Raw genomic sequence first — 24,886 nt, 5'->3', positions numbered from 1 at the left:
GCCCTGCCCTGCACCTGCCCTCATTTATTTACTTGTTTTCTTATTTACTTCTTTATTTCCACTTGTATTACTTTATTTCTTTTATTACAAAATTCAAAACAAACAACAAAGATTACCATACCAGTGCCAGTGTACAGTTTTAGTTCTATGCAAGCCCCAAACATCTCTGAACAAATCCCCCCTTCCTTCCCTTCCCACCTACTTGCCCAGGACTTTAACTCTGAACCCTTTCCTTACGTATATCAACATGTTCAAATGCAGTAATACTATCCGAAACATAAGTCTATATTAATAACCAAATTTGCAACTCCTCTCAACTGCCTCACTCTATGTCATCCAACTTTAACCCATATGTATAAACAACCAAACCTGTAACTCCTCTGGTACGTTCCACTCCATGTATGTTAATTTGTAACAAAACAACAAGGCAAGCAGTCCACCAAAGAATCCAATGTGGAACAAAAGAAGATTCAAATCAGGTTTATTCCAAGGTGCTCCCAGGAACCATGCCTGATGCATTTCACCAAACAAGGCTGGTCAATGCTAACAGAAAGCTATGTCTTTCATACACACAGGACACAGAACCACCCTAACCCAGTAAGGAATAAGTAATCACAAACTAACCCTCCCTCCTTTTTTTTTTTTTTTTTTTACATAAGCACGAAAGAGGTTTTTAGCGCTGGCTGGTGGGCTGAATGTTCTGCCGATCATAGGAATTTTATCACCGTCGGAGCAGTGCAGAGTATTCAGCATGCTGGCTTGTGCTACAAACTGAAGAAACGGTACAGTTTAGGGAGTGAAGAATTTATGTGCATAACAAAAGAGTGGGACTTGGGTATGATATATGTGATGGTCATAAGGTGAAGGTGAAAGCTAGAAGGATGCTAGGGTGCATAGGACTAGGTATGGTCAGTAGGAAAAAGGAAGTATTGATGCCCCTATATAAGACTCTGGTGAGACCTCATTTAGAATATTATGTGCAATTCTGGAGACTGCATCTTCAAAAAAGATGGAGTCAGTCCAAAGGAAGGCTACTAAAATGGTGCAGGTCATATGGCGTATGGAGACAGACTTAAAGATCTAAATATGTATACTTTGGAGAAAACTGATGTATTAAAAGCCCAATGTTGTTTATGACGTTGTCTATGTAATATACACCATCAATCCACAACGGCATATAATAAACTTCAAAGTGCCTAATTTCTAAATTTTTCAGATAATACCTTTCTAAGTACCTCTATGGTCTTCAGTTCTAGTCAACCACCAGCCAAATTATTTGAAGGCTTGTTTCTCTTTCTGGCTTTTATTCATCATCAGACCTTAGTTTTTTTTAAAGTGCTTATGCTCTATATTCTATGTTTTGTGCAAATCGATAAACTTTTCTTATACAACTTTAAAACTTTTGTACTTAGCTTTAACTATTTCTTCATTCTTTTATTAAACCTCGGGAAGGACCTTAAGGTTCAATCAGTTTCGCCCAAAGGCTTTTTCAAGAACGGGTCCCCCCTATTGTTTTGCTCCACAGCATCCCGTTGGCTGCTTTGTGGCCTTTTCCCACACGGGTGAGAGAAAACTGCAAAGCAGCCTGTTTAGAGTGCTCCAAAATGGAAAATATATATGTAGATTTTAGTTCCACCTAAGACAGGCCCAATTCCCCCCCTCTCCCCCCCAACATGCCTCCTTGCAATCTGCATAGTGCAAATATATTCATGTAAATGCTGGCTTTCTACAATCAGGTTTTACATGTGTATGTGATTTTTTTTAATGTATAAATGCAGATATTTACATATGCAGATGGCGAATAGGGTTTCTAAAGTAAGGGCCTATTCATCCACTTGAATTTATAGAAATAAAGGTCAACAAGCAAAACTGTAGGATTATGTTCCTACTGGACTAAATATATCTGTAACTAGCTTTTGAATGCTATGTTCCCTTCATTGGGTCAGCAAGAAAGAAAGCAGGTAGACAGTAAACAAACAACCAAAAATGTGCAGGTTCCATGGAGCTTACAATATGCCTGATAATAGACTTTGACTTTCTCACCTATTATGTCTTTCTGTATTTCATCCAGGACAAGCTATCTCAGGGCTGTTTAACTCTAGCATGACTTTGTTGTTTCCTCACTGAAAGCTGGTCATACATACGTTGAGTTAGTCCAGTAAAAATGAATCACCCACAATATGTTGGTTCACCTTTATTTCTTTGTTTAAAACATTGCAGTAGCACTGACTTACCCTTACTTGCCCATACACTAAGACTATTTTTAGCACAGCCAGAAAATGGCCAATTTTCCAAATTAATGGGCATAAGAACATAAGAATTGCCGCTGCTGGGTCAGACCAATGGTCCATCGTGCCCCGCAGTCCGCTCACGCGGTGGCCCTTAGGTCAAAGGCCAGTGCTCTAAATGAGTCCAGCCTCACCTGCATACATTCCAGTTTAGCAGGAACTTGTCCAACTTTGTCTTGAATCCCTGGATGGTGTTTTCCCCTATAACAGATTCCAGAAGAGCATTCCAGTTTTCTACCACTCTCTGGGTGAAGAAGAACTTCCTTATGTTTGTACGGAATCTATTCCCTTTCAACTTTAGAGAGTGCCCTCTCGTTCTTCCTACCTTGGAGAGGGTGAACAACCTGTCTTTATCTACTAAGTCTATTCCCTTCAGTATCTTGAATGTTTTGATCATGTCCCCTCTCAGTCTCCTCTTTTCTGGGGAGAAGAGGCCCAGTTTCTCTAATCTCTCACTGTACGGCAACTCCTCCAGCCCCTTAACCATTTTAGTCACTCTTCTCTGGACCCTTTTAAGTAGTACTCTGTCCTTCTTCATGTACGGCAACCAGTGCTGGTTGCAGTACTCCAGGTGAGGGCACACCATGGCCCGGTACAGTGGCATGATAAGCTTCTCCGATCTGTTCATGATCCCCTTCGTTATCATTCCTAGCATTCTGTTCGCCCTTTTTGCCGCCGCATTCACTAAAGCTCTCTTTTACTAAGTTGTGGTAGAGGTTTCTACTGCGGCCCAGGGTGCTAAATACTCCGATGCTCATAGGAATTCTATGAGCTTTGGAGCAGTGTTGGAGCATGTAGCGCTCTGGGCCACGATAGAAACCTCTACAGCGTCTTAGTAAAAGGAGGGATAAGTTTGCCGTTAGCATATGACCATTAAAAAAGAATATTTTTTTTTAATTCTTTATTCATTTTTACATATTACAACAAGTGTATCAAAAAAAATCATTCAAACTTATAAAATACGCTTGATTAACTTTCCTGTATCACTTTAAATATAACATTTAAACCCCTCTTTCCCATTTCAGTCAATCCCTATATTCTATAATATATTGAATATTATATACTATTCCTAGCATCTAAGACAATTCATATCAGGTCAGAAAACCCTCCCTACCCCTTCCTCCCTTTATAAAAGTTCCATCCCTAATACATCAAAAATATTTATATATTCTTATACATTATAGGATTTAATAAAATATTACCCACCCACATCCCATAATTTCAAATATCTTACTTTGGGAAAATGTTTATTACTCATTGCAAAAGTTTGTTAATGGTCCCCAAATTTTTTTGAAATTTACCAAAATATCCTCTCTGTGTTGCTAATGTGCGTTCCATTTTATATATAAGACAAACAGAATTCCACCAAAAATTGTAGTTTAATCTATCATAATTTTTCCAATTGAATGTAATCTGTTGAATGGCAACTCCATTAAAAAAGATTGACAAAAATATATCTGGAAAAACACTACAATATTAAGGTGATACTATATATGATCACAATTAAATAATAAAATTCAAAAATAAATATTATATATATATATGTGTGTGTGTGTGTGTTTATGTGAAAAGCTCAGACCCACAACCAACCACAAGTGATAAACACAGAGCTGGTTGCTGATGAGACCATCACAGCTAATCACTGTCTCTTACCACCGTTTCCCTGATTATACATTTGTTCTTCTATAGCAGTGTCCCGCAAACTTTGTCAAGCCGTGGCACATTAAACCTAGTGGCTGCGGCTTGAGGCATCCGTAAGTGTGTGGATGTCACTGTGATAACATCACATTCATGCATGACATCATCATGTCGACATCTGCCCAGGCGCAAAGGCCCTCCAGACGGGCTCTGAGTCGCCAGTAGGGGGTGCCAGCAGGGAAGAGGCACAGAGAGGAGAGGTGCTGGTGCTGACTCATTGCCTATAGGACATGCCTCTTGCCAGCGCTTCTCCTCCTCTCCAATGTGTTGCGGCACACCTGAAATCTCAGGAGGCACACTAGTGTACCATGGCACACAGTTTGAGATGCACTTATCTGAACAGTGGAGTTGCTGTGGCTCATCGCAGAACCGCTTTAGTCATATATATATATATATATATATATTATTGTATACTATTTATTTTTGAATTTTATTATTCAAGGTGACCATTTATTGTGATCATTAAAAAAGATTTACAATAAATTGTCACCTTGAATCATAAAATTCAACATCAATACTAAATAAATAAGTGCATGTCAAAAGCTCAAACCCACAACCAACCATAAGTGATAAACACAGAGCTGGTTGCTAATGAGATCATCATAGCTGATCACGGTCTCATACCACCGTATTCACTGGTAATGCATTAGTTCTTCTATGAAGTAGATCTACTTATCTGAACAGTTGAGTTGCCATGACCCATCATACAACTGCTCCAGTCATTTTGCTAATGTTAAGAAATGCTTCTACAAGTGCTGTCTCAGACACTCCTCAACCCCCCAACTCGAGTTTCACAAATTGGAGCTTCTTCAGGAGGGAACACTAAAATAAATAAATAATAAACCCTCCATGATTAAAGAGTCTGAACCTTTACTATAGAATCCACCTAATTCACTTAAATCTTGTCCCTAATATCATAAATAGCTCACCCGTTCACTGAACTTCACCCAAACCCACAGACAGAATTGACATCGGGGGAAGGTTTGTGAGCCAGCGGCGTGCAATCACTATACGCACCTGGCCCTTCCCAGAGTTGCAGCAGCAGTGGGGGACAATTAAATGGAGCTGGTGGGGGGTGGGATCGGGGGCAGATGGGGGGAGGAGGAATCGGCGGCAGGTCAACATGGGGACAGGCAGGCTTTGGCACGGGTCGGCTTTGGGGAAGGGAGGAAGGGGGTGGGACAAAGGCTGGAAGGCAGTGAGGATGAGGGGACATGAACTCGGGACACAGAAGGAAGGGAGGGGCATTAATAGGACAGAAGGAAGGGAGGGGGCATTAATAGGAAAAACAGTAAATGCACTCATTTTACACAAGGGAGGGAAAAAGGGGGCACTAATTTGGGACATAGGAAAGAGGGAGGGAGGGAATAGAAAGGGACAATTGTTGGGCATGAGTGTGAGTGAGAGGGAAAGAGATGGTGCACATGGGGAAAGGAAAAGAAAAATTGGGCATAGAGAGGAGTGATGTAGAGACAGAGGGAGGGACAGAGAGCGATGTTGGTTGGGGACTGGAATGAGGCCTGGAGGAGAGGATGCATTCAGGAGGCAGAAATAAAGAAATATTGGATGCACTGTCGGAAGGAAGTGCAACCAGAGACTCATGAAATCACCAGACAACAAAGGTAGGAAAAATGTTTTTATTTTCAATTTAGTGATCAAAATGTGTTTTGAGAATTTATATCTGCTGTCTATATTTTGCACTTAATTTGTCTATTTTTCTATAGTTGTTATTGAGGTGACATTGCATATTTTAAAGTCATCTGCCTTGACATCTTTGAAAAAAGCCCGAATATAAATAATAATTAACATTTTCTCTGCATACAGTGTGCTTTGTGTGTTTTTAATTTTGTGTTTACCATTATGTATTAATAAGATTATATTGTGTGTATATGAAAAATGGATGGAAAAAATTGCATTACAATTAGTATTATTATGAGGGTGGAGTCAGGGGCGGAGTTTGAGTGGATATGGGGTGGAGTTTGGGCAGGGGTACTGGGTTGGTATTTGTTAGGCTTAGGGGTTACTTGGCTTGAAAAGGTTAAGAAACACGAATAGGATATACATATGAAGATTATTTTCTCAACTCAAAATGCAATGAATTCCATGATTCTGGTTCTATCCCCATTATCCTCTTACATCCTCTTACATTCATGTAATTGAAACTCGTGGGCCATGGGAAAATAGAAACATGATGGCAGATAAAGGCCTAAAGTGTCCCTCTAATGACAAGTGACATACCAGAACTCCCAGGATTTCATATATCTAGGAAAAATCCCATACAGAATCTTGAATAACACCAGAATTAGTTTGAACTGTGTTTGAACCTGAACTGGCAGTCAATGGAGGGTATTCAAATAAGGTGTTGCCCTTTCCCATCTAGAGTCCCCTAAAGCCATCTTGGCAACCACATTCTATAGTACTTTTAATAATAATATATCTTTTTTTCCTAATTTATGTTCATCATTTTTCAGGTTTGGATAATTTGATTTCCTTGCTCGGCACTTCAACAGATCTGAGAGCTTTCTTGAATTGTGTGACTTCACTTCTTCAGACTTTTGTCTTTCAGGTATCTAGCTAATTATAGCACTTAACAAAGATTAATCATTCCAAACTAATGAAGTTGCACATGTTGAAGCAGCAAATATAGCAGACCAGCAAATTGCAGGAATAAAGATTATATTAAACAAAAAGCCTGACGTAGCTATGTTTTGTTTTAGACGGACTGTGTCAGAAGCAACCTATAGGAGATTTAGAACATTCCTTCCCCTATTAGTATAAATTGAAATAAGGAGTTCTGTTCCAGAGAGAGAAAATGCTTTAACTGATTGTCTATATTTTACACTAATAGGGAAAGGAGTGTTCTATATCCCCTATAGTTTACCCCTGACGCATCCTGTCTAATATGACCACAATGGGCTTTGTGTTTAATAAAATTCTTATTCCTGCAATTTGCTGGTTTGCTTTGTTGCTTGAGCACCTGCAGATCACTGCCTCCTTGTTCTCCCTCTGGGCTTTATTTTATATTTACAGTAATTTCTGACCTTGCTAGCATTTCTAGTGTCCAATATGCAGCCTGCAGCAGTCAGCAATTTTTGGTCCACAGGCTGAATTATACCCCGATATTCATTGTTAGGCCATGTCTGGGCTCTGGTTAGGGTTACTAGATGGCTCCAGGTAATAGAAGACAAATTGAACCAGTCCAGGTTCTATTTCTATTGTTCGAAATTAAACCCAGACTGGCTCAATCTGTCCTCCTTGACCTGGGCCATCTGGTAACCCTAGCTCTAGCACTGAATATTCTGATCAGTGCAGTCACTTGGAAATTAACCAGAATATTCAGGTCAGTACAGTCACTTGGAAATTAACCAGGCACCAACCAATATTCAGACTGGCATACAGTTAACTCGGTAAAGTTAGGACAGCCTGTTTGCTGTCCTAACTTTATGCTTTTACGTATCTGGTTAGCAGACTGAATATTGCCACTATCCAGTGCCAACTCCCTCCAATTTCCACTTCCAGACCGCCCCAGCTCAAATCTGGTAGTGCCACAGCAGTCAGAGCTGATATTCAGCAGCATTGCTTGGTTAAGGCCCACTTTTATCATGGTCACTACGATAAAAGCTCCGATGTTCATAGGAATTTTATGAGCGTCGGAGCTTTTACAGCAGTGGTCTGTGATTTTTTTTAAAAAAACTAACTCGGCTTGATAAAAGGGGACCTAATTGCCATTGAAAACCAGCAGCTGGCTCACTTGGTATGGTTTAAGTAGGAAGGAGCCTCTTCTGGTCTTTTAAAGCAAGCTGAATATCAACCCTGTAGTTTTTGATCCTTATTGTGTCTCCCATCTAGACTCTTGCACAAACTCCATCTGGTGCAGAATACAGCAGCAAAAATAATATTGGGAAAGTCACATAGACAAAGAGAGCCACACTAGTGTTTAAAGCACTACACTGGTTATCCATGCCAACTTGTTAACATTCCAGATTTCTAAGAGAAATTATGCTATTTAGCCAATGTTCTGCCATCATATCAGATTGGTACAAAAGACAGTTAAAAGATCTCCAAAATAAGCTTGTTTAATAATATGTTTTCTATTACTGCACTGATGTAGTGGAATAACATGCCAAAAAATATCTGGTTTAAAGATGAATTATAAGATTTCTTCAGGAAAGGTTAAAATGTGGCTCTGCCCCATGAGTTGATTAGGGACATGAGGGTTCTTCTACAAAGGTTCAGTAAAAATGGCCTTTCCTGTGTGCTCAGGCCATTTTCTATTTTTTTGTAATAATAACTATGCACTACTGTTGCCACTAGTGTACAACAGAAAGAAAGTGGAGAAGGAACCGTACACATCAACCTGAGATAAAGTAGAGTTTATTAAATACAATTAACTGTTAAAATACCAAACATATCATATTGTCAAAGAAACAGTAAATTGTAACTAATCTATTTTGCAGACCTTTGTAGACCCAACACGGTCCGTGTTTCGGCTTTATAATGAAAGCCTGCCTCAGGGGTACAGATAATGATCCAATAGATGTGCTCCAAAACTCCAAAAACAATTGTCCTATAGTAGTATGTAACAAAATATAGATAAAATATAAATAATGTGTCTCAAGTAAAAATATATGACATATTGCTCAAACTCTGTGGCTATGCATCCATAAACAGCAAGAAAATACTGTACAGTTAAGTTCCTATTTATTCACTATATATAAGACTTCTATATTATTGGATATAGTGTGATTGGTTTCATTTGGATATTAAGAATTAAGAATTTTTTCTGGATTGCATATAAGAATATAATGGGCTGAGTGGAGTTTTGTTTAGACCTATGAAGCTGAACTGAGTTCTTTTTCTCCACTTTTTTCTTTATGCATTGGATTTTTATCTGTCGCTGATTTTGACTGATGGAGTAACCAATCTCTATATGACTAATTGAGCACAATGTCATTATAGAAGATGTTGGTACTATACATGCTCTCTCCTTTTTTTGTGTAATATGATTTCAATTATCCCAACATTGACTGGAAATATGTTACATCAGGGAGTGCTAGGGAGGTAAAATTCCTAGACATCATAAATAACTGCCTCTTGGAACAGCTGGACCAGGAACCGACAAGAAGGGGAGCTATTTTAGTGGAATGCAGAGCATAGTGTGAGAGGTAATTGTGTTGGGTCCACTGGGAAACAGTGATCATAATATGATCAAATTTGAGGTGATATCTGGAGTGATGTTGTTAAAGAAATGTACTGTAGCGACACTTAGGGCCTCTTTTACAAAGCCGTGCTAGCAGCTGCCCTGCGCTAACGGCCCCAAAGCCCATAGAGATTTAAAGGGCTTCAGGGCTGTTGCTACGCGGCTTTGTAAAAGAGGCAGTTAATTTTCAAAAGGGTGACTACGATAAAATGAAGAAAATGGTTAAAAAGAAGCTAAAAGAATTGGTGGCAAAGGTTAGGGCTGTAAACCAGGTGTGGACATTATTTAAAAATGCCATCATGGAAGACCAGACCAGATGTATTCCACATTAACAATGGGAGAAAAGGATCCAAATGTAAATGCTTGGTAAAGCTTAAAGTGATACTACATTTTTCACTGTCTGTACTGGAGCTCCATGGATGACATCATCAACATGTGAGAATACCTGCCTGCTGTCCCAGGATAGCACCTGTTACAGTAAATAACTGTGCTTTCGGTTTTCTGAATCAGTTAGAGAATTACAATAATCAAGTTTAGTGATACTAGAGCCATAACAAGAATTCTAGGAGATGAAAGATTGAGCAGAGAATGAATAGATCATATCTGTCTAAGAGTGAAGAAGCTACGTTAAAGAATTTTCATTTTGTTTGTATTGAAATTTTGCATACTGGTAATCCTAGTTAGATGAGTTATATATATTTTATACATCAAGTCAAAAAGAAGGATGACCTGTATTTGCCTTTTATAATTTCTGTAACAATTTATTTTCAAAGTCTAGGGCTCTATATGCCAACCCACAGTGTGATTTGTTTCTCTAATGTTTATTTGTGCCCAATATGATCAATTTTAGCCCAGCAAGAATAAAGAAAATTTTAGAAAACTGGCTGCCCACTTCCAACTAAAATGGAACTTTCTTCTAACATCAGTGAGCAGAGCCATGACACTCTTCCATGCAGATTGCCTAGGTAAATCATGTTTTCTCAAGTAGAAGGTGAATGAAATTTCTAACCAGCAATCAATATCTTAACAAGCATTGTAGTTATGTTACAAATGTAAGAGAGTTTTGTTGCACAGTATTGGCAAGATTACTGATTCTCCTTTTATCAAATTGCACAAGACATTTTAGTGATAACATGTTTTATTTTCTAGTGTACTAATAGCAGTGTGGTGGGGGTAGTCCACCCAGGTGAAGGGAGTTGGGAAATGCATGGAGCAGTTTCAGGACTGCAGTTCTCATATGCTTGACCACCAGCCCCCACCCCTCTCCCTCCAACATCACCTTCCTTTTCCAGGGCAGGGGACCGGCAGAGCTGGCAGCTGCACATATGTGGACCACAGCCCCACAACTGCTCCAAACAGCCCTACTGCCTGGAGGAGGGAAGTGATCTGGCCTGGGTAACCAACAAGCCAGGTATGCTACCAGTTGCAAAATAAGGGGGGAGAGGGGAGGTCTGCCCCGGGCACCATTTTGATGGGAGTGCCACCACCCCTCCTTCTCTTCTTCTCACCCCTCCCCTGCTGCACATATGCCTTCACTTCCCCCTACCACCACCATACCTCTAGCTCTTTGCCAGCGCAACCAGCAACTCTAACGTGCTGCTCGCGCCAGCATCGATTCTCCCTCTCAGAGGGAGATCCAATGCCCATGTGGGCAACAAGTTGGTGGTGCTGCTTGCGCCAGCATCAATTCATTGTCACATCAGAGGGAGATCCGATGCCGATGTGGGCTGCAAGTTGATGATGATGCTCATGCTAGGAAAGTTAAAAAGGTACAGGGGACAGGAAGGGGCGTGTGCACGTATGGCTGGGGGGCAGGGAAGGAACGGGGGAGTGGAGAGGAGAGTGGAGGAGATGCACCTCTCACCCTAGCTACACCACTGTATGTCACTGATTTTATTTACTCATTTTGTTTCCAAAATAAATTGATTTTAGAAAATAAAACTATTGGGGATTTTTTTGGCAATCTCTATGTATGCAGCCACAAGCAAACAATCATTGCTGTCACTACTATTGTATACTTCCAAAAATTGAATGGAGAAAAAACACTTAATGGACAAAAAATTCCACTTAATAAATATATATTAATGTTACAGAAAAAACCCCAAGATTGCTGGACCAAACTCATACATTTTTAATTATCTCTTACCATTAAAATAATTTGTCACTATTTTTATATAGATAAACTCTGTCTCTAGATTCTATGTATAGCACCCAAAGTTAGGAGTGGATTTCCACATACGGTTTCCATTTCCATGTATAACTTAATAGGTTACTTGGCTTTTAACTTGAACCAATTAGTACTTTCATGTGGAAATGCCTTGTAAACTGCTCTATAATCCTTGCACCTAATTTCCATCGTGCTCAACTCCAAATTTGGCATGGCCATGGGAGGGGCCATGATGGCCTCACCAAGATACTAGACTCTGTTCACCATTCCAGCTCCATCCTGGACCCCTGCCCACCATACCTCCTAGTGGCTTTGTAAACTCTATCCTTCTCTCATCAACACCTCTCTACAGACAGGCTCAGTGCCCATAAACTGGAAATCAGCAATCATCAGACCAATACTACAAAAAAAAAAAAAAAACAACACCTCACACTCAATCGTAGCATGTCCAGCAACTTTAGACCAGTTTCCAACCTACCCTTCATCTCCAAGATCCTGGAAAAATAAGTGCTCAACCAATTACATTCCTTCATCGACAAAGAACCCTATCCACCTTCCAATTAGGATTCAGCAAATTCCACAGTATTGAAACTGTCCTTCTTGATATCATCTCCAACTGTTGGAAACTCATGGATAAAAGTAATGATATCCTTCTGGTGCTACTGGATCTCAGCGCAGACTTTGACACCATTGAGCATTCACTCCTTATTACAAGTGGCGTACCAAGGGGGGGGCGATCCGCTCTGGGTGCACGCTCCAAGGGGGTGCACAGCCATCCGGATCCGGAACCTCCCGCGCTGCTTCAAACTGCACTTCAGCGCAGCTGCCCTACTTAGAACAGAGTCGGCAGCCGCGCTGAAGTGAAGAAGGTCCCGCGATGACTGGGAAGAGGTAAGTGACGTCGGGGCGTGGGACCAGCAGCCGCAGTCATCGCGGGATCTTGCCGCAACTAACTGCGTCTGCTAGCCCAGCCCCCTCCGACGTCACTTACCTCTTCCATCGGAGCAGAAGCAGTCATCGCGGGACCTTTGGGATGGAGACAGAAAGGAGGTCAGGGTGGCATGAAAGGGTGTGGAGGGTGACAAAGGGGGGTCAGGGTGCTATGGAAACATGGTAAAGGGGGTCAGGGTGCTATGGAAACATGGTAAAGGGTGACAAAGGAGGGTCAGGGTACTATGGAAACATGGTGAAGGGTGACAAAGGGGGGGTCAGGGTGCTATGGAAACATGGTAAAGGGTGACAAAGGGGGGTCAGGGTGCTATGGAAACATGGTAAAGGGTGACAAAAGGGGATCAGGGTGCTATGGATTCCCACTCACTCCTACCTGGAGGCCTCCCCAGACTCAAACCCCCCACCCTGGCACCCCAAAACCTACCCCGACCCCCCTGTACCTTTTATAGTACAGGGAAGGGGAAAGCCCGCCATTATGAAGAGGAGGGCCAAGTGGCCAGAGGGAGTAGGCATCCCTCCTGCCCGCCGTACTACAAAAAGTATGGGGGAAGTTGAGTCTGGAGAGAGGTTCGTATATTGTGGGGAGGGAGGTGGTCATGGATTTGGAGGGTCTACAGTTGGGGAGTTATTTCAAGGGTTCTGGCATCCCTCCTGCCGAGGACCGTATTAGGTGGGGGTTTGGAGGTGGCAGCAGGAGGAAGTGGGCATCCAACAACGATCAGCTCAGCGGCCACATCTATTTAAAATGTAGGCCAGCATTTTAATGGCCTACATTTCAGACATTTGTTGCAGCTCTAGGGAGATGCCTTGGGCCAAGGCAAAACCACACCTACTTGGGCAAGCTTAGATGTTCCTACACATCTCCCTTGACCCGTGAAAACGTCTACAGTGTAGGCTGCCTGCCACGGGTAGGCTTTTTCTAAAAACATGCTTCCCAATTGGTTGGTTAGACAGTGGTAGGATGCCTACCGCTACATAAAATCGGTATGCAGTTTACAGAATTTGCCTCTCAGTGCTCAGAGCACATCATCCCAGCACCGAACTTTGGGTGACCTTTTACTGAATTCCCACCAGTGTGCATCTTTTAGTCTGCAAATTATTTTCAGCGAGGCTCATTGTCAATTATATGATTTTGCAGTCTTTCTCCAGTATATAAAATTAGAATTTTAATTACAGTACAGAAATGTATTAAAATTATAACCATCTATTCATGTACTTGCTAAATGAAGTCAAACTTTTTTTTTAATATTCTTTATTCATTTTTTCATCTAACAACAAGTGCAACAGATATTAAGAGTAAAACATACAATATCACATGAGTATCTATTCTTAGTAATTTTACAATTAAAAATAAAAATAAATCACTCCCTCCCAACCCTATTCTTACACATGTGATTACATATATATATTGTTCTTTATTAATCCAACCCATCAATCTATAATTAAACTTCTTCCCCCCTCCCCCCCCCCACTCCTGTACAATTATATCAGCTGGGGAAAAATGATTATTCATTCATTACAATACTCTATTAATGGTCTCCAAACCTCTTGAAATTTATTAAAATTTCCTTTCTGCAACGTTAACATTCTTTCCATCTTATACATATGACACAGTGAATTCCACCAAAAACTGTAATTTAATCTATTCCAGATTTTCCAATTAAACATAATCTGCTGAATGGCAACTCCTGTCATAATAAGTAGTAATTTATTATTATTTGCAGAAATTTGACTTTTTTTCCTCATTGACATTCCAAATAAAATAGTATCATAGGATAGAGCCACAGGATTTTCTAACAAACAATTTATTTGGCCCCAAATCGATCTCCAAAAAGCCAAAATGAATGAACAGTAGAATAATAAATGATCTAATGTTCCTGCTTCGAGATGACAATGCCAACATTTATTAGACTTAGAGCTATCTAACTTTTGTAAACGCACAGGGGTCCAGAAAGCTCGGTGTAACAGAAAAAAACCAAGTTTATCTCATAGATGCTGACATTGTACAACTCATCCTCCAAGACCAAATTCGTGGCCATTGAGACGCAGTAATTTGATGCTTAATCTCAATGCTCCAAATGTCCCTAAGACCAGTTTTTGTTTTTTTATTCAGATATCAATTTATACCACTTTGCAGCCTGGTGTCCCAGAAAGTCCACCTGAAAGCGCAGGAACTCTAAACTATATTGGTTATTAAGATTTTTCCATTCAGGGAACCCTGCCTGAATGGCTGCTTCAGCTGTAACCATCTATAACTTTGTGATTTATTAAGACCAAATTTGTGTTGCAGCTGTGAAAAATCAAGCAGTTTACCATTAGCTATAACATCATCCAGAGTTCTAATACCTGCCATTACCCAATACTTCCAGATGACCTTGAATCCGCCTATTTGAATCTTGGAGTTAAGTGAAGTCAAACTTTTAATCCATTATATTCTGCAAAAAATAGGAAATGAAGAGAGTAAGGCACATTAAAATAAAATAAATGCATCTACTTATCTGCAGAGGGAACTGGGTTGTTTACGTAAGTGAATCTTTTTCCATTTGGATTACTACTTTTTTTAATATCTGGGCCTTTATTTTAGAAGGTAAAGTAGTGGACTTCACCTGGTTGTGTGTCTTCATGACTACCTTTAGGCCCTCTTTTACAAAGGCGTGCGAAGCGTTTTAGTGTGGATTTAGCGCGTGCTGAATCAACACGTGCGCTAACCGCTAACGCATCCATAGGATAACATGCGGGATATTTAGCATACCTTTGTAAAAGAGGGGGTTAGTCTTTATTTCGCTGGCATCATATTGTATATGCATTCTGATTATTGTTAAATTTTATTATTCCAATCTGTTGTATTTCATCTGTATTTTATGCACTTGCCCAGTTGTTGTGAACCGCCTAGAACTCATGTGGTATGGCGGTATATAAGAATAAATTATTATTATTATTTATTCAGAATACTCAACATATCTGTTTTTCGGCATAGACAAGCCTCCTTCAGGGGTAAAGTATAAAATCACATGTAGCGTGTAGTATCACTTAAGCAGATATTAGTAACCATTTGTAATAAAATCATCAAATGCCATCAATAAATTCTGGCTGTATGACAGCCTCAAATGTTATGGCCAGTCCTAGTAGAGCAGCAAGCAGGTTTCTGGAATAGCCCACTTACTCGCTGCTCTACTAGGGCTGGCTATGTGGGAAGACTTGGAACAAAGGGCTCCTTTTACTAAGATACGCTAGCGGTCGTAGCGCACGCTACAATGCCGCGCACGCTAAACGCTAACGCCTCCATAGAGCTTGCGTTAGTATTTTTCATTTAGCGCGGGGTTTATGCGCACTAATCTTCAGCGCACGCTAAAAACGCTAGCGCGCCTTAGTAAAAGGAGCCCAAAGTGGGGTACTGCTTTGCAGGCTACTATAGTGTTTTTTTCTTAGAGACATCTTTTGCTTTCACGCAGGAGAAGTTATTGAAGGAGTGGAGTTTTTTGTCCAAATGAAGCTGAACTGAGGCCTTTTTCTCCACTTCTTTTTCTTTTTCCTTATCTTTTTCTTGTTGTCTCCCTTGTGTGGTTGGTGTTCTGCATGGATGACGATATGTATATGATTAAGGCCTTGTAGTGTTGCAGAGTACAGATCACTTTTCAGATAGGGTTCTGATATTGAGTGAATACGTTGGTAGTCAGGAACCCCAGGATATTTTTGCATATAGGCAGGTGCAGCATTATGTCCATTCACTGGATGCTAGGGGTTTAGAATTTCCCATGGAGAATACCCCGAAAGAGTTTTTTGAAAAACTTCCAGAGAATGGCATCCCGGTCTCTCCGCTTCATAAAGAATTACAGTCTCTATCTAAGAGACAGACAAAAGGCACCATGTGGGCATCATGGAGCTTGGATTTGAGACTTCCAGACTCCCTTGATATTAATCAATTAAGAGAATACTAGATACTTTTGTTAATGCAAAATTACGGGAATGTTAGTTTCGTATACGACATCGGGCTTATTTTACTCAGGAACAAGTATTTAAATCGGAAGGGGTGGCTTCGCTTCTCTCTCAAAAATGCCATCATAGCACTAGTTCTTTCTTGACATCCCATTACTTTATTGCCAGCAAGTTTGCTACTAGATAAATATGAGACCTTATGACTTCCCCATCGATATCATTGCCTTTTTCTTTGGATGGCGGGGCTGCTGGGCAAGAGGGTCATTTTAAGGGTGTGGATTAGAGATGGGGCGCCCTCTTATTTGGCATGGCATAATCAGCTACATGCCCTCGTGTAGCTGGAGCGGCAGACAGGTGCAACATTCTTTTAAAAGGAAACAGCATTTTCTAAAGGTTTGGGGCATTTATATTCAATCGCAGTGATGTGTATGTTGTATGAGTGCAGTATGAATATGAATATGGGATGGGTTTGGTTTTGGGGGGGTTTTTTTGCACCTGGATGTTTGGTTCTCTTCCTGCATGGTAGGACTGGGGATGGACTCCCAGGAGTGGATAAGAAATTGCTCCCCAGTCTGACTCCCCTGGGTATAGTTTTGGGCAATCATGTAAATGTTCAGTTAATTTCATTCTTACCCCTTTATTTGATTCCCCCCACCCCCAAGTCAGTAGTGTCTCTCTTTATTATGTGGGTGAGTGCTGGGAGGGGAAAGATTAGATTGCGATACTCTGAAATACAGTACAATGGAATACCATGAAGGTATGTAATTGGTTGTACACTTCTCCCTCTGTATTCGCAGGGGATGCGGGCAGAACATAGCCGTGAATACAAAAAAAACGCGAATAACTTTTTGCATGTTATTCGCGGTTTTTCGGTAAAATAAACCCGAAAAAGACAATAAACCATGAATAACCCGACCTGCGGTTTCCTTCAGGAACCACCGGGAGCAGCAATTTCCAATGTGAAACACCAGGTTCAGTGATGAAAATTAAGGGGCGGAGTCAGCAGCCAAAAAATTGCAAATAAGCGAATCCGCAGATACGGACACCGTGGATACGGAGGGAGAAGTGTACTTTATTTGACTGTTCAATAAAACCATTCAAACATAAAACATGGGTGACTGGAGCCTGCACACAGAGTAGCAGGCGTGGCTCGCGCTACCTTGTTGGGCAGACTGCATGAACTATGAGGGGCTTTTTCTGCTGTCATTTACTATTACTGTGTTACAGTGATATCCATCACCAATATCCAGATAACAAGTCAGACAACTTAGGACAGGAAGGATTGTGAGGTCAAATATTATGGTGTTAAATAGTGGCGTACCTAGCATCTGTGACACCCGGGGCCCATCATTTTTTGACACCCCCCCCCCTTCCCATCTATATGAAAAATATGATTTTTAGTAACAATCCACATATCGCACAACAAGAGTGTACCTAGGAAAAGGCAGCATCTTAAACACTGCAGTGAGCACTAGAATACCAACACATATATTATAAAACTAAACAAGCCAGATCCCACACAGTCAATGCCAACTGAAAACTATGTTCTTTTCATACACACAGAACAGATACACCCTCACCCAATATGGAATAATCACAAACTAAAAATAGAAATATGTAGACAAAAGTTAAACTGAACCGCCAAGAAACCAGACTCTGCATACAATGCAACACCACAAAAACAGTAACACATGTCCTCTAATACTGTGCAAAATATAAAGACAGTAGATGTAAATTTGAAAAAACTGATACATAACAATCACCACTTTACAAATTAACAAATAAAAATAAAACAAATAATGAGAAATAAGAAAATACCATTTTATTGGACTAATACATTTCTCACTTAGCTTTCAGAGGTAAAAACCTCTTTCTTCAGGTCAGTAAACTATACTGCTGTTAAACTATCCCTGTCGTGACCTGAGGAAAGAAATTATGATCTCTGAATTAGTAATAAAATGTATTAAAATTAGTTCAATAAACAGGATCACCTTATTTCCATTTTCTATTAATAAACGATTATCAACACAGCTACAATAATACTTTATCCTAAAGCAAAAATAAATAAATAAAACAAATAGAAATTTTTTTTCTACCTTGGTTGTCTGGTTTCTGCTTTCCTCATCTTCTTATCATTCTCTTCCTTCCATCCACTGTCTGCCCTCTCTCTGCCTCTTCCACATGGCATCTGCTCTCTTTCTATGCCTCTTCCAGAAACTGTCTGCCTCTCCCTTCCATCTCTCCCAGCAGATTTTAGCATCTCTCTCTCTCTTCTTTTCCTCCCCTCAGATCTCGTATCTGTCTCCTTCCTCCTTTACTCCTCCCAGGTCTGGTATCAGTCTTCTCCCCTTCCCCCCTGCTCTGGCATCTCCTCTCCTTCCTTTTCCCTTGGTCTGGTATACTTTCCTCCTTCCCTCCATGCCCTGGCATACCTTCCTCTTTCCCTCCATGCCCTGGCATCTCTTCCTCCCTCCCCTCCATGCACTGGCATATCCTTTCATTCCTTCCTCATCTTTTTTCTCCCTCTCTCTCTCTCCCTCCAGTTGGGTGCAGCAATTCTCTCTCCCTCTGCTCCCTTTCCTTTTTCTGTCACCCCATTCCCGGTCAGCAGTTCAGCACCTAAGCGGGTGCTCCAAGGCCTGGCATCATGAATTTCTCAGGCAGCAGCAGCATTCACAATTTGCTGCTGTTGCTGGCTTTGGGCCTTCTTCTCCATCGGGTCCTGCCTTCATGGAAACAGGAAGTAGGCAGGACCTGGCACAGTGAAAGGCCTGAAGCCGGCAACAGCAGCGAATTGTAAACGCTGTTGCTGCTGGAAGAAGTTAATGACACCAGGCCTTGGAGCACCAGGGGCAGACTGTTTCTCTTCCTCTCTCTCCCATCCCCCCAGTATGCCACTTTCCAAATGTTACTTTTCAGCTGCCCCAAAGTTTTCCTTCTGCTGCAACTTCCCATTTACATAAGGGCAGATCACTGCAGCTTGCAAGAGATGGCTGCCATGTCTGGGCCCCAGTGAAAAGTAACAGACTGAGAAGTGAGGGAGATAGAGAGAAGAGGAAAAGAAGTTCAGACTGCGGGGCCCCCTGGATCTGTACATAAGAATAGCCATACAGGGTCAGACCAATGGTCTATCTAGCTCAGTATCCTGCCTACAGAGTGGCCAATCCAGGTCACAAGTACCAGTCAGAAACCCAAATAGTAGTTATTTTTCCTCAGACTTTCAACTCTACCTCTTTATTTTTTCCTCTTTTCTGTTTATACTGTATTCTCTTAATTTTATTTATGTATCTTCCTATTAGAAGTTTGCTCTCCAATTCTTCCTTCCTAGCCTGTTACTTTAATTTCCCTCTCCCTCTTATCTCCACAGCCCAACCCATTTCTCCTCTTCTCTCCATCCACTGGGGAATTGAATTAAGCTTCCCCTAATGCTGGTGCGGAGGGGAGGGGGAGAGGAAGAGAGTCCTTCTGGCTTTGGCTGTCCGGCATGCACCACGCTGTGTGTGCACGAGGTGGGAGGGCAAAGAGCAGAGAGGACCTGGGGCGGACCTCCCCCCCCACCCGGCCCCCCTCACCCGGCCCCCCCCCTTGGTATGCCACTGGTGTTAAAGCAGTGTTTGTTTTACTGTATTTTTATCTTTCATACTGCCTGGGGGCTATATTCCAAATTTTATCAACTATCTATCGATAAAGCTATAAGAGCTGTGTTGCTTAGTAACAACTTACATGTAGAATGTATGAACCTTGCCAGCCCTGCCAGCTGAAAGCAGAAAAGCACAGGAAACAAAATAAGAAATGAAAGACAAACCAACTTCAAATTTCTACACAGAGGTTCAGCTCACTCTGTACAGATGGGTTAATTCAAGACAGGAACATAATCCATCATAGACTTGAAAATTTATACTGTTAGAGGTCTTAATTTTTTTTTTTTTTTTAATTCTTTATTCATTTTCGTATGTTACAACAAGTGTAGCAAATAAACTCATTTAAAACTTAAAGATACACACTTGATTAACTCTCATATAAGCATCAAATTTAACATTTCATTACAAATTAAAATTCTATAATATTTTAAATATTATGAAAGAAATCTAACATTTATATCATTCTTATTGAATCTAATAATCCCTCTCCCTCCCTCCCTATTCAATAAATCATAAAATCATCCTTACTGTGAAATTATTGAAATACTCATGTATTATATAATAACAACAAGTAAAACTCACCCTTTTCCCCCCTAATCAAATACCTTAACATGGGAAAAGTTAATCATTCATTACAAAAATCTGTTAACGGTCCCCAGACTTTCTGAAATTTACTAATATAATCTTTTTGCGTTGCTATTGTGAGCTCCATTTTGTATATATGACACACAGAATTCCACCAAAAATTATAATTTAACCTGTCATATGTTTTCCAATTGTATGTTATTTGTTGTATTGCTATTCCAGTTAAAATAAACAAAAGCTTGTTGTTATCTGACGAGATTTGACTTCTTGCTCTCATAGTTGTCCCAAATAAAATAGTATCATATGTCACGGCTACCGGATTTTCTAACATCCTATTAATTTGAGGCCAAATTGATTTCCAAAATGATAAAATAAATGGACAATAGAATAAAAGATGATCTAATGTCCCAGCTTCAAGATGACAGTGCCAACATCTATTAGACTTAGAACTATCTATTTTTTGCATACGAACAGGGGTCCAAAAAGCTCTATATAAAAGATAAAACCAATTTTTGAGTCTTGAACTTTATCTCTGTCTTGAACTTAAAAAAAAATAATACCTTTGTGAAGTTTTGGAAATCCTAGAAACTGAGTTCCCTCTCATTTCTAGAACTTATTTTTTATCCCACGTAATTATGACTCTGTAGCGATTGGGCCTGATCTATCAGTGGATAGACTATGAGGCTCCTTTTAAAAAAAAAGAAAAATATACAAAATGTGGCATAAAGGAACAGATGAACATTTTTCTCACCAAACGCTTCCAATTCGCTATTTTCAAAACCTGTTTTCTAACGGATCTCTATGGTGCTTGACCGCAATGCATCTAAATCTCCAGGGGGGTGTATTAGACGTATGGTCTGGAGGGGGCTAGGGCTTGCTTATTTGGATGTTTTTCTGCCATAATTGAACATTTAAGAATACATCCAGGGCACAAATTGGATATCTAGGACTAGACTTGTTTTAACAACGAATAAGTGCCAAAAGGTGTCCAAACTGACCAAATGATCACTGGAAAGATGTTAAGCATGATCCCCCACACTCCCCCAGTGGTCATTGACCCCCTCCCATCTCCCTAAGAAGTGAATGAAATATTATATACCTGCCTGTATGATAGTTTCAGATATGGCCAATCCTAGTGGCAAGTTCCTGGAGTAGATTATGGGCAGTGTAGTGAACCATGGAGATGAGGTCTCAGGCCCATACTCCACTCTATTTATTTATTTAAGATATTTATTAACATCTGCCTAAAGCCTAGACAGCTTACAATAAAACATTCAAAATCATTAAGACACACAAAAACAGTAAAAATAAACAAATATATTTAGTGGCATAGTAAGGGTAGGAGGTGCACTCCACGCCTCCTCTCTATGCGCTTCCTCACCCCACCCCCCGCCCTCCACTCCACACTCACGCTCTCCCTCCCTGCCCCCCATACCTCTAAATCTTTACTAGCTCACGTGGCTTCTCCAGCATGCTCCTCATGCCAGTGTTGGATTTCCCTTTCATGTCATTTCCTGGCCCCATGACCCAGAAGTGATTCAGAGGGGAATCAGGCTGGCACGAGCAACAGGCAGGAGAATTTGATTGCACTTAGGGTTACCATATGACTGTAGAAAAAGGAGGATGGATTGAGACATCCGGGTTTTACTTCTATTGCTTTCAATGAAAATAAAGCCCAGATATCTCAATCTGTCCTTCTTACTTCCATTGCTTTCAATGGAAGTAAAACCTGGATGTCTCAATCCGTCCTCCTTTGTCTGGAGTCATATGGTAACCCTAATTGCACTAGGAAAAATCTACAGAGGTATAGGGTGGCCAATTAGGGTTTTCATAGGCTCCTTCCTAAGGAAGTCCCTGATTGGCTCAGATGCCTCAGGCCCCTCCCAAGGAGGAGCCCGAGGCATCTGAGCCAATCAGGGCCTGAGGCCCCTCCCTGTGCATCACATGATGCACCAGGGAGGGGCCTAAGGCTCAGTGTCGTCACGGAGGAGCAGGAGGTGTTTTCGGTACCTCGTGCTCCCAACGTCAAAGGTACAGGGCCTGGAGGGGGGGCCTCCGGTGGCAGGAGAGAGTGAGCATCTTTTCTGCCTTTTTCTTCGGGGGGAGGAGGGAGGTATTTGCGGGCAGGAGGGAATGGGCATCCCTCCTGCTGTTTTTTATCAGGAGCGGGCAGGTGCCTTTGGGGCAGGAAGGAGTGGGCATCCCTCCTGCCATCTTTTTGGGGTTCAGGGAGTAAACAGTAGCTCGAGAGTGCTAGCCCGGGGGGGGACTTTTTTAATGGGACAGATGGTGTGCAGAACATCTGGTCCATTAAAAAAAAAAGCAAAAGCCCTGACAGCAAAGACAGGAGGCTGCTTCCCCTGTCACTACTGTTAGGGCTCTGCATTGTGTCAATCACTCACTGAGCGATTGACTCAGTGGGTTTGCATGCAAATGATTTGCACCTCCGTGCAAATCATTTGCATGCAAACATAATAGTGAATCAATTGCTGTTGGAAAATCGGCTAGAGAATCGTCCAACAGCGATTGAGTCACTATTGTTAGTGAATCTAGACCTTGGTTGAGTGGGCTGAGAACTTGTCAGCACCCCCTCAAAGGTAAGAGAATTGCCCTCTCTTTGTCAGATAAACATGTTTGAATCAGTTTCTTTCAAAGATGGGCCAATGGACTACTCCGAGTGGGTGCTAAATGCTTGCTTAGGGTGCTAAGAGTGATTGTAATTTAAATTAAGTGCCAAGAGGGATGGAGAGGGTGTGGCTGGCAAAACTTGTATAACCTGTACCGTATTAAACTTGTTTACAGAAAATAAATGCTGCTTCTTGGAATTCTTTACAGTTATTTTGTTAATTTCAGCTGTATTATTTTAAGAAAAAATGGCAATTTGTACATTACAAGAAGTGAAATTCAGGTTGCATTACTATTTTTTTAAAATTAAACTTGCACATATGCATGGTGTTACTATGTTTGTTTTAATAAATTCACAGGATCCTGGCATTTATTGAATTTGCTTCTTTTGGAATATGTGATTCATATACTTCAGTCCTGTCTAGAAGAAGAAGATGACATGAAAACCATAGAAGACCTGCAAAAACATCACTCAACTAATCAAACAGCTCAAGAGTCTACCTACCTTTTGGAGGTCTCTGTGGAACAGCCAGAATCCCTAGAGTCTCCTCAGAAGGCAGTGGAAAATATTGGCCAATGTGATCTTAATTTAAGTAACATTATGCTTAAAGTCCTGGGTTTCCTTGTGGACACCACCACTGGCAACAAGGTGACATGCATTACTAGTGCATTTGTCATTAAATGTTAGATTGTGAAATTTTGAGAAAAGAAAAAAAGTGTGCAAATGTATGCTGGACCTCTGCCACAAAAGTATTTGGATGTTCCTCTCCAAGGCAAGTGGGTTCACCCAGCTTGGAGGGGGCAAGCAGTCAAGAGGCAGCTTCTAAGAACAGAACTTTTCAGTAGAGCTATGACGCCAACTAAGAGACAAACTATGTCTGCTCTGCTGCACTATTGCCAAATCCAACCTAATAACACTCACTTTAAGAAATTCAAGCCTGGAAACATGAGAATTGCTCTATGTTTGCCCTCTTCATACATGATTAAATTTTTTTAAATTAAAATTAGTCTAAGACAATTCTGTTTCATTTTTCATGTGCAGCTGATCCAGGTGATGCTGGAAGACACGTCTGCCAAAAGTGTCATGAAGCTGAATCTTCCCGTGGGACAGGAAACGGTTGTGACACTAGAAGATGGACAGAGATTTGTGATTCATACTTCAAATATACAGCAAAATTCTATCAGCATTTGTTCTAAGGAATAGCTTCACAGCTTGCATCATAATTCATGTATTCTACTAGTTTGGAAATGAACATAGATATTTGTTTTGCTTTTGAAATGGGATGTTATAGTTAGTAGCATGAGCTAATTTATGGGATATATTTTTGGGGAGAGGTATCATAGTGTGCTTTATTTGTTCTAGAATTACCTTTTAGATGGTTGTTGAAATTTATTTTCTTGTACAATAGAGTTATCCTTTTTTAACTAATAATTCTCTCTGAAAATGCATGGTTCCAAGCCCTCTTTTCAAACGGGTTTATCAATATTTTGTATCTGATAATCTCTTGAAATCTGTCAAAACTGTTTTATTGTAAAAATAGTAATTATATATCAGTATATGCATTAGTATTTTCTTGTTATATCTTTTGTTTTCGTTGCATGAAAACTCTTTTTATTTTACACATTGCACTGTTTGAAACATAATTATATTAAGTGGATGTGGCATTAATAAACAGCACCATTACCAAAATATTGGGAAATGTCTGGTATAGCTGACGGTGAAGGATTCAGTAATAGAGGCTAATTCCCTATACGAGTAAGCAGCTCCAGAAAAGTATTCCATTGATTCTCTTGA

The 24,886-nt window shown here is 40.6% G+C and overlaps 1 protein-coding gene across 4 annotated transcripts in view; it reads left to right on the top strand.

The window, feature by feature from the left end:
- RFX8 (RFX family member 8, lacking RFX DNA binding domain) overlaps positions 1–24,547 on the top strand; it is a 169,325-nt gene extending 144,778 nt beyond the window's left edge. For all 4 annotated transcript variants that reach the window (XM_033947736.1, XM_033947735.1, XM_033947734.1 and 1 more), the window contains 4 exons: positions 6,458–6,552; positions 10,037–10,151; positions 23,451–23,740; positions 24,134–24,547. In XM_033947736.1, coding sequence (XP_033803627.1) covers positions 6,458–6,552; positions 10,037–10,151; positions 23,451–23,740; positions 24,134–24,295 — 662 coding nt within the window. In that variant the 3' untranslated portion in view covers positions 24,296–24,547. The remainder of the gene's footprint in view (positions 1–6,457; positions 6,553–10,036; positions 10,152–23,450; positions 23,741–24,133) is intronic.
- The last annotated feature ends 339 nt before the right edge of the window (positions 24,548–24,886 follow it).

The sequence above is a fragment of the Geotrypetes seraphini genome, chromosome 6 (assembly GCF_902459505.1).
Source record: "Geotrypetes seraphini chromosome 6, aGeoSer1.1, whole genome shotgun sequence".
Lineage (NCBI taxonomy): Eukaryota > Metazoa > Chordata > Amphibia > Gymnophiona > Dermophiidae > Geotrypetes > Geotrypetes seraphini.
The sequence above is the reverse complement of the archived record's forward strand: the minus strand, read 5'-3'. Positions and strand labels throughout refer to the sequence as shown.